The sequence below is a fragment of the Vigna radiata genome, chromosome 7 (assembly GCF_000741045.1).
Source record: "Vigna radiata var. radiata cultivar VC1973A chromosome 7, Vradiata_ver6, whole genome shotgun sequence".
Taxonomy (NCBI): domain Eukaryota; kingdom Viridiplantae; phylum Streptophyta; class Magnoliopsida; order Fabales; family Fabaceae; genus Vigna; species Vigna radiata.
In genome coordinates this window covers 45,350,168-45,360,334 of record NC_028357.1, presented here as the reverse complement: position 1 = coordinate 45,360,334, position 10,167 = coordinate 45,350,168, and the positions used below count along the sequence as shown (strand labels likewise).

Here is a 10,167-nt window from a genome sequence, read left to right as displayed (position 1 = left end):
TGAGTACTGATTCTCTTTTTTTACTAATATTTTTTATTGATTGTCGGAATTGGTCTTTAACATAATTTTTTAGGAGTGAAATTTGTTTAAATTTAAATTATAAAAAGTTTGTATTTTTTTTATTTTAAAAAAATATAATTAAATGGGCTAGTGAGCCAACCCGTTTACCCACCAACCCGTGGTGGGTCGGACCGGGTTCAAGTTTTTCTGGTTCGCTAATAAATGAGCCGGATTGGGTTGACTCACTAAGTGACCAACCCGTGGTGGGCCGGGCCGGATTGAGCCGGGTTACCCGTTTTGACAGCTCTACTTTTTTTCCTTTTCTCTACGAGAACAAAAGAAATTAAAAGTTTAAATTTAAATTTGAATAGATGAATTTTAACAAGAAAAATCAGTTATGTTTATAGTTCCTTAACAAGTAAAATAAAGTGAATATAAGATTATTTTAATATTTTAGAGAAATTTTAAACAAAGTCACTTTGCTCAATATTTTTTTATTAAAAAATAATCCAAAGATTCAGTATTATTTTGTAATTAAGTAAAAATAGGGTTAGAGATTATCTTTTTTACATATTTTCTAAGGTGAAAGTTACTTCTTAACATATAATTAAAGTTTAATATACCCACAGTTGAGTATTTTTCTTAAACATGTCACAAAACTGGTGTATACTAAATTTTAAATAAATTAGACAGTATTACACCAGTTAAAGTTTACTTATATTTTAGAAAAGCGTATTATATGTTAATATGAATTTATTTAAAGAAGTATCAGATAGCTTTAAGACTTTATAAAGTTTCTTAACAGGATATTCTAATATAATAGTCAGATACTTAAAATTATATACATATAATAGTTATTTCTTCATACACCTCCATAATTTCCACGTGCACACCACCTTTTTTTTATATATAATTTTTTACAATCTAAATTATATAAATCTATCATGCAAAAAATTATGAAAGTGGAAGAAGAAATATACGGAGATACCGAAAGAAGCTGCTAAGTGAGAATAAAATCAGGCCCAAAGAAGTTGTCATGTCATGGGCCTAATACCATAAAAGTTAAACTTCTGGGAATCGAAACTTCAAATTACTAATATTAAAAATAAATAGTTTGATTCTAATTAATATCACCAGCTTTAACTAGTTTTTGCTTTATGTAAATGTTTATCTAAATATAATATTAATTAGATTAAGGTTTTATCACCTCTGAGAAAAGATTGGGTTAACCTCTTGAGATACAAATTTAATTGTTATGATATGATTAACTAAATCTTAAAATAAATGAAATCTGAAACAAACATGAAAGTACTAGTAGCAGTGAATCTGTAAAACCTTAGATATTTTCTTGATTATATTAAAATCAGTGAAAGTGAAAACTTTGAGTGATGGAGTATGATGTACATCTATTGCTTCATGACATATATACTGTGTAACAAGCTTGTAAACCAATGCATTAGGAAGCACAATACCATATCTCAAAATGCATCAATCTAATGAATTGGTCACTCTGCCATTGTTCTATATGCATGGATTTAATTTGACACTCTCTTTGAAATCCTTTTTATAGCGCTAGTAGTCATCATCGTCTTCATTTCTTGACCCAAAGAATCTTCTCACAACTGCAGCAGCAGCACCAAGAAACATAAACAGAACAAGAGTGTCAAATCCACCTCCAATGCCTACAGCTACACTGGGACCTGGTGCAAAGAATGAAAATGGAGACCATCCCCAGCCGCCATAGAATGGCACACCGTAACCATACCCATAACCACCAACAAGTGGAGGTGCCACTCCAGGATTGACATAGATATTGGTTCTGTCAATTGGCATAAATGTCAGAAACAACATTGCAACTTAAATCAGGTGAAATCTTACATGTTTATGTAGTTACATAATATGAGATTACCTAACACATTTCTTTTCTTTTAATTTCATCAACTTTAACAAAATGGATTCTATCTACTTTCACCACAGCACTGAACTCTTTTGTATTTTTCGTTGGAAGCCTTCAAATAAATTTCTGCTAGAGTTTCCGGGGTAAAACAAGTTATATGCAAAGAGAGAAAGAAAAGATTACTACAGAGATGTTGTCCAATCAAGACACAGGCATTACCAAATCAAATTAAGTCTTGTTCAGATGAATTTCCGTAAACACTTGTAAAAAAAGAAAATAAGAAGAGAAAATGTATGTGAGTATTGGGATTCTCCCAAAAATTAAAATCAACTATGAACTTGAATAGAAGAAGTTCTGTAAAAGTATAGAGCAGAAGTTTATTCTAACTTATAAAGAAAGCGTAATTCATTTTACCCTTTTATTTTCTAATAAATACTCCCTAAGAATTTTATCCAAGCATGGTCTTAATTTGCTACCTCTACTATTTTTGCGTATACTATGCAAGGCAAATAGTTGTCCCGTTTTGTAGTTCACTAAAAATGTTTATTAACCATGTGAGTTTGAATTAACGATTTCAGCCTTGGTTACTGTAATATGAATATGATTAGCTAAAAAAAAGTGAAAAAATGGAGCTAGCACAATCAAATAAAGTGGATTTATCTGACAGCAGTGATGATTTTAGTGGAAACCTGGAATTGTTGATCCTTGGTGAGGAGCGAGGAGCTGGTGATTTGAAGGCCTGGCCACCGATTCTACCACCAGTCTTGGCAGCAGATGCATCCTGAACGGACCCAAGTGTTAACACCCCAGCGGCGAGTGCAACCAGTGCTAACTTTGCTAACTCGTTTTCATGCTTGTTCCTGTTAATGCAACACAGACATTAAAAGTTATGAGCAATGGAGTGAAATTGGAAGATGAAATAGGGATGATTACCTTGGAGGTTGGTGATGTTCTGAGGAAGTGCAGCGGACAGTGGTTTTGAGTGCCCTTGCCCTGAAGTTTTGGTTGTTGTGGGTTAATGGAGTGAGGAAGGTGTGGTGTGAGGAGGGTATGGTGGTCAACATTTCTGGAATCACCCAAGATTTATGTACGTCAATGTTCTTATGTCGATATTCTTCTGTTTTCGTGTTCTGCTCCGACCAACCTTTTTTATCGCTAACCAAACTCACTATCCTCTGATATTTTTAGTTTCTGTCTCATCATTTTCGTGGTTCTCCACTTGCCACGCGGCATCATCTCTGCTTCTTTTTTTTTCTTTTTAACTATTATTGTTATTATTGAAATGAACTGCTACCACTAAATCAATTAAGACCTTTTTATATATAAAATCATGGATGAACATTATATGCAAATATATTATTTTTAATGTTATTAATACTATGTGAATTATTTGTCTAACCAGCACACCACCCTGGGTTGAAGTCACAGCCAGAACGCACAGCACCAAGGAATAATCAGAGTAGCCGCAGGGTGAAGAAGAAGGTGGGTAAAAAAGTTAGGGTAAATTAAATAACCCATAAGGTTACTATTGGAGTTTCACAGCAATGATGGGTGGAGGAAAGAAATTTGATGGGGTGCCGGAAGAAATTTGATGAACCATTGTTTAGGTAAAATATTTTACCATTGTTTAGTTTGTTTTCCAATCAAATCATATATATATATATATATATATATATATATATATATATATATATATATATATATATATATATATATATATATATATATATATATATATATNATATATATATATATATATATATATATATATATATATATATATATATATATATATATATATATATATATATATATATATATATATATATAACTGTGTAGCATTTTCTTTTTCCAATATTTAAATATGTAGGTAAAACATTTTAGCATCGTTTAGTTTGTTTTCTGATCAAATTTTCCTTATTACCAGCATTCATACATTTATGTACGTGAAGTTTCTCGTGTTTCATGAAAGAGGCAAAATAAACAGCTGAAAAATAAAATTAAAACGAGTACTTTTATATAAGAAAAATAACATAAAAAAAATAAAGAAACTGTCATTTATTAATCTTCACTCAATTTTTATTTCTTTTATTTATCTATTTATCACTTTACATTTAATTTATTTTAAAAACAAACACTTTTATTTTCACCAAATATTTACCTATTTATATTGAATTTCATTCATTTTCATCTATCATAATCTTTTTCTTTTATTTTTTTTCGAAGAAATTTACTTTAATAGTATGAACTTTTTAGCAAAGAAATAAATAAGGCTATAAGTTTTCTTTTTAGAATATGCATTCAATTGCCAATAGCTTTTGTGGAGTATACATGTTTAATAAATACATTTATCTAACTGGTTTGTTGATAATATTTTTCAAACACTATGTTCTCATATATTATAATTTCATCCGTAAATATTTATTATTTTATTTTATATTTAGCAACCACTTTTACAATGTCAAATATTTTTTTACTTCATAACATATATTTTTAAATTTTTAACTAACTTTTTTTTTTTTCAATTCTTAACTAAATTATTAGAATTTAATTAGCATATTAATAATTTAAACAAAACCTTTATATTTTCCTTCTGCATTAAACTAATTAAAAATCTTGCATTTCCAGAAATCAAATTAATTTCGTCAAAAATATTGTACTTAGAATGTTACTTTTGTTTTTGTATGGATATGTTTGATTAGTATTTACTAATTTTGTGGAAAAAATTAGTTAATTGAAATTGAAAAAAATCGAGGAAGAATAAAGTAGGAATCTTAGATATTGATTTTCTCTTCACGAAATAAAAAAAAAATGTCTAACACATGAAAACATGTGACGTTCCCAACATTATTAGATTATAGTAAGAAAATTATTTTTCATTACCTTCAAACAAACATGAAAATATTTACTTTTATTTTTGGTATTTTCAAATATAAAGAAAGACGAGGTGAAACAAATGTCTCCTAGAATGAATGACTATGTTAACGAATAACTTATAAATATTTATTCACCAATTAATTTAATTATAATTTAAGATTATGAAAGTAGGCGTAAACAAAATGCAAAGTTAACTTAAATAGGAATTAATATTCGAAGAAATTTTATTTTATTTTATTAAGGTTTAATCATTGAATAGTTATTATTTTAGGTTGTTTTTTCTCAAATAATTCATTCACTTATTTTTTTTTTAAATTTAAGCATTATTTTTTAAAAATTGAAGCAATTAGATTTTTATTGTTAGTTTCGTATTAGCACCATTAAAGAGGTGTCACATGGTTTTTAAAACTATTTAAATATTTTTTTAATTATGTTTACTTTTTTTTATCTTTTTTTATTTTTTTCGGAAAAAAAATTTGTCACATGTCACACTGATATTTGTCACGTGTGAGTCCAGGTGTATTTTTATTTTGTACCAATTTAGTTCTTGAAATTTATTTTGTTCCAATTTGGTCTTTGCATTAAATGATTAAAAAATTAAATTAAATATGATTTTTTTAAAGGATTTCGAGAGAGTTGAAACACGAATAATTTTAGAACATTTAACTAAATGAAATAATAGTATGTATGTTTTCCAAATTCTTGTCTTTAAATCTATTTTTTTAAGTGAATTTTTAGTGATAATATATTCAAAGTCTTAATATTTAACTTTAGAAACTTTTTATAAATTGTTAAGGAAGTATTGAGACTATTTTTGTGTATAATTTATTTTTATTATTTGCTTATTCATATTATTTAGGTTAAATTATATCATTTGTTATTTAATTTTGTAGAAAATATTTAAATGAGTTTCTTTATTTTTATTTGTCTCAATTCAATTTTTGTTTTGAAAACTATAATACAATTAAATTATTTTTGTTAGTACAACATAAATAAAAATTTATCCCATGTTACTTTGTATTTTTTTTTTCTAATAAAAAAATATCAATCTGTATAATTTTTTTTGTAAAGATTTATATACAAATTAAATTTTGTTTGAATTTGAAAAGGACATACACAATAAGAATATAGAAACTAAATTGAGATAAATACAATGACACGTGGCCGATACCTCTAAATGTTACATAACACTACGTAGCACAATATTATCTTAACATGTATCAATTTTTTCAATTTTTAAAAAAATTAAAAAAAAATTAAAATAATTCAAAAATTCAAAAAATATCATGAGCTAATATGTGATACCCTCTTTAACTATGTTAGTACAAAACTAATGATAATAATATAATTATTTCAATTTTTAAAAAATAAAAATCCAATTAGAAAAAAAAAAGACCTATTGAAAAAAGTCGCCACAAAAACAAAGACTATGATTAAACTTTTTATTAAATAATAAACTTGCAGAATCTTAAACGATCAAATAGAGGTATTTTTTTTAATAAGACAATATCATTATCCATTAATTAACTCTAGCGTATGATTGAGAATTTAATTTCAAAGAGAAAATGAAAGTGACATAAAATGCTGATTTATTCTATATAAATACAATTAAAGGAATCCATTAATATACATTTTATTTCTAAACTTTATTTTTCAATATCTCTTTAATTAAAAAAATATTTGCTCTTTTTTTTTTCTTTTCATACCTCCCTCTCATGTCTCCTAAGAGAAAATCGACGAGATATTTTACATATACATCCAACATAAATGTATACATAGTGAAATTTGTAATCTATTTATATTTATAAACTCTCAATTTTATATTATTTTTTTCACCAAATTTACAAATTTGAAGTTTTTGGGTCTATTTTTCATTACATTAAAATTAGTTGTTTTATATGTTGGAAAATCTGAGTATAATAATTAAGAAACGATTACGTCCTTACTTTATATGAATTATTAATTATAGGAAAACATTTAATCTGTTATAAAAGTAGTAACAAGCATACACTCAACAAATGCTAAATCTTAATTAGAAAGTTGTTTATTCCGTACCATATGCGTATATGGGTTGCGTAGGTTGTACGGATATAATAGTTGCTTATGATATGTTAATGAATTATAAGGTATTATAATTGCATAATAATTGGTGGAAAAGACAGAAATGTAATTAAGAGAGCTCACATGCATGACACACCTTCAAAATCAAGGCAAGATCAGATTCTTAATTAGAATCCAGACATGGATTTGATGATTGGATGGGAAGAAAAAACAAAAAATAAAAAACGAAAATTAGATTTATTATTTAAATGCTGAATTAATGAAAACTATTTTATTTTTATTTTTCCATTTAACTCTTGTAAAACGAAAAATCGAAAGTGTACGTAGTCCCCTGAATCTGGGAATGGAAAAAATTGTATAGTACTTTATTATTAATGATAAGAGTTTGTTCCTTTATAAGGGGTGTTGAGAAAATGTGGATGAGTTGAGCAGCTCATAAAAAAGTAAGCCAGTTGTATCATCGTTTTTTACCTGCAGCCAAAGCTCTTAATGATGCATCACTTTGCTGGTCCTAAAAGGACACTTCGTAGAATGCGTAAACAAGGCCAAAGTAAGTGTTCGGATAGCTAGGTGCTAGTGCCATATATCAATATTCAACACACACAAATCTATGAAGATCAAGAGGAGAATAACTTCATTGCTTTGGAAACAACTTTTGTTAATTGCACCACTTTCTTTCAACCTTTTTCTACCCATTCTTTTCGGAAGGAAAAATAATATTTTCAAACCCACCAGGTGTTAAAAAAATGAAGTGTTTGAAAAAAATATATATGTGCAATAATCATATTCAAATTACATCAACAGCGGGAGGAAATATAGAACAATTAATTATATATATATATATGTTGAATTGAAGATAGTTTATGGGTAAATTTGTTGAAATGCAGGAGATAGAAATTAGATTAACGCGTCTGGCAGCAGAAACTGAAGAGCGTTCACCTGCATTTGCAAACAGCTAATGTAACTCTCAAGCTCTTTAGTCATTTGTTCATCACACATCTCTTCTCCTCCAGGTATCAACCTTCTCAGCCTCTTCCACTGCTCGTCGATGTCCCCATCTCTCGCAAAATCCCTTTTCATTTCTGACACGTCCTTGCACTTAGGCTTCGAGCTAGGGTTTGAAGAGAATTCCATTGGGACAACCTCATTTTTTTCACAAGCACTTGATGAACCTTCACCAGTCGCATTTTCAAGAAACGTAGAGCTTTTAGCTGCATTGACAGGAACACGATCGTTTCGAAGCTTGACTTTGAGGCCGTTACTCCATGCAAAACCTTGTGCTGATAACACCATTGCCATATCCACCTCATACTTGACAGCACGGTTAATATCACAATGGCTGCTATCTTCTACGGAGGTGTTCTCCTTTATATTCACCAACGCTGGAACCAAATGGTTCAAATAATTCCTAGTAAATATAGATTGCACTATTTGGTTTGGTTCCACAGAGTATACACGTCTGCGTTTAGCTACTTGGCCTTCCATTTATCTGAATGGTTGGAGCAAGAGAAAGAATTGAAGTGGCAAAAGGGATTAGAGAGAAGAGGATGATGATGATGGTTGGTGAGAGTAGTAGGAGAAAGGGGCAAAGGCAAAGAAAAGTAATAATAAGAAGAAGAATAAGAGATAGATAGATTGAAGGAAAAGCAGAGAGAAAGAAGAAGAGAGGAAGAGAAAGATTTGTGTGCAAAATGTTGGGAGTGGTCTACTTATTTAGAATGGCACATGGACTCACATGGTTCTTGCTTTCCACAACTGCCCACAGAACGGAGTCTCTCCCATGTGCACTAGAAAACAAAGACACCAAAACCCCACTATAAATGCCCTCACATGACTCCACCTCTTTAACTGGTACTCTTTCCCTTTGCTCTTCCAGGGTCTCCCTAATTACAAAACCTTTTCCCCTCATTTCAAATCAACCAGCTCATCCTACTCCTACTCCTATGTGGGAGGGAGCACCTTCAACTCAATCAATTTTTCTCTTCATTTTTCACTATGCAATCACATTCATCATTTCTTTATTCCTCCATTATTATATTATATTATATTATAAACCAAGAATGACAAAACTTGGTCCAAAATTGTTTTGTTCATTAGAGAAAGAAAAAACAAAAAGGTTCATGATGGTGGAACCTTTGAAATAGAATAAGAAGAGGATGAAGAGTAATTGGTTAGGTTAATGGTTTGAGAGGATCCTATAGTAGTAGTAGTAGTAGATATATTGGAAGTCTAAAGTAAAACTAAATGCCAACCACCGTTTGAAGTTTGTGGGACAAGTGTGCATGTGAAGAGTCTGAGAAGTCAGGTAATTAGTGTAAGGTACGGTTGGGATTGTGGTAGTTAATAATTGTTACTACGTTAGTGGTAATATATGATAAATATCCTACCTGAGGAATGGATGACAAAACACAAGATAGAGGAGGAGTTGAATGTTGGAGTATAGTGGTAGTGGTCTACAAGAGAGATTGCATTGACGAGTCATACACAATTAACGGGTTCGTCAATTTGTCAGACCCTATGTCATTCATTGTTCTACGCTACCCTTGCTGAATTCTGAGGATCATGGACAAATACCAACACTCTCGACACATCACCCACTTCCCTCTCTCTATCAATTTAAACGTGTGAATATACGTAAGGAAAATTATATCCTCAGAACCAAAAATAAATAAATCATGTCGATGGGTTCTGGATGAAAGAGAGTAGTACTACAGTAGTTTTTTCGGTTGAAACATTGCACTTATAAAGTAGCTTTCGGATGTCACTACCTTTATTTTCATTTAATACTCATTAATAACATATTTTACTTTGTACTATACGGAACCTAAATAAATGAATGTGAAACACGGTTTCACTCATGGAAAACAGATTCTTTAATACACGCAATCAATCTTCAAACCTTTTTTACCCTCTCGCAATTTTCCTCTCTTTACGCCTCTTCCTTTGCTCTTTCAACTCTGGCAACGACAGAAAGATTAGTGCTTGTGTGTGTTGAAAAAAATGTCATTAAATTTATTTTAATAAATGATTTATGTTTAACAATTTAAACCAGATACTTTTTGTAAGTTTTCGGTCAATGGATTTCTTGTGGATTTGGCTTTTTGTAACTTTTAACAATTTCAAATGTGAAGAAGGTTATGCAATGGTTGTTGTCGCCACCAACATTAAAAATTCTCTTGTCTAAGGATTTTTTCTATATTAAGGATGTGTATCTATCTAAAGATGAATTTGAGAAAAAAAAGAAGTGAGAGAATGAATTTAGATAGATTTGAAGATAAGATTTTTGTTTTTTTTTAAGATATTTATTAGAGATAAGACCAATTTATAATATA

General features: G+C 29.4%; 2 protein-coding genes across 2 annotated transcripts; both read right to left on the bottom strand.

The window, feature by feature from the left end:
* Window positions 1-1,321: 1,321 nt before the first annotated feature.
* On the bottom strand, window positions 1,322-3,052 carry LOC106766950. Its single transcript, XM_014651747.2, has 3 exons — window positions 2,831-3,052; window positions 2,587-2,757; window positions 1,322-1,819 (listed from the first exon to the last, which is right to left on the bottom strand). The coding sequence occupies exons 1-3, from the start codon at window positions 2,959-2,961 to the stop codon at window positions 1,573-1,575; spliced, it is 549 nt and encodes a 182-aa protein (XP_014507233.1). The 5' UTR covers window positions 2,962-3,052; the 3' UTR covers window positions 1,322-1,572.
* Window positions 3,053-7,447: 4,395 nt separating this feature from the next.
* LOC106767768 (transcription factor bHLH146) lies at window positions 7,448-8,778 on the bottom strand. Its single transcript, XM_014652718.2, has one exon. It carries the CDS (start codon window positions 8,318-8,320, stop codon window positions 7,733-7,735), a length of 588 nt encoding a protein of 195 aa, XP_014508204.1. The 5' UTR covers window positions 8,321-8,778; the 3' UTR covers window positions 7,448-7,732.
* Between the last annotated feature and the right edge of the window lie 1,389 nt (window positions 8,779-10,167).

Bases quoted from the DNA above. Each gene is read 5' to 3' on its own strand.
- LOC106767768 (XM_014652718.2), bottom strand. From the start codon at position 8,320: ATGGAAGGCCAAGTAGCTAAACGCAGACGTGTATACTCTGTGGAACCA.
- LOC106766950 (XM_014651747.2), bottom strand. From the start codon at position 2,961: ATGTTGACCACCATACCCTCCTCACACCACACCTTCCTCACTCCATTA. The intron at 2,758-2,830 runs GTAATCATCCCT...TTGCATTAACAG, and splicing joins GAACATCACCAACCTCCAAG to GAACAAGCATGAAAACGAGT. The intron at 1,820-2,586 runs GTTTCCACTAAA...GCCAATTGACAG, and splicing joins CCAAGGATCAACAATTCCAG to AACCAATATCTATGTCAATC.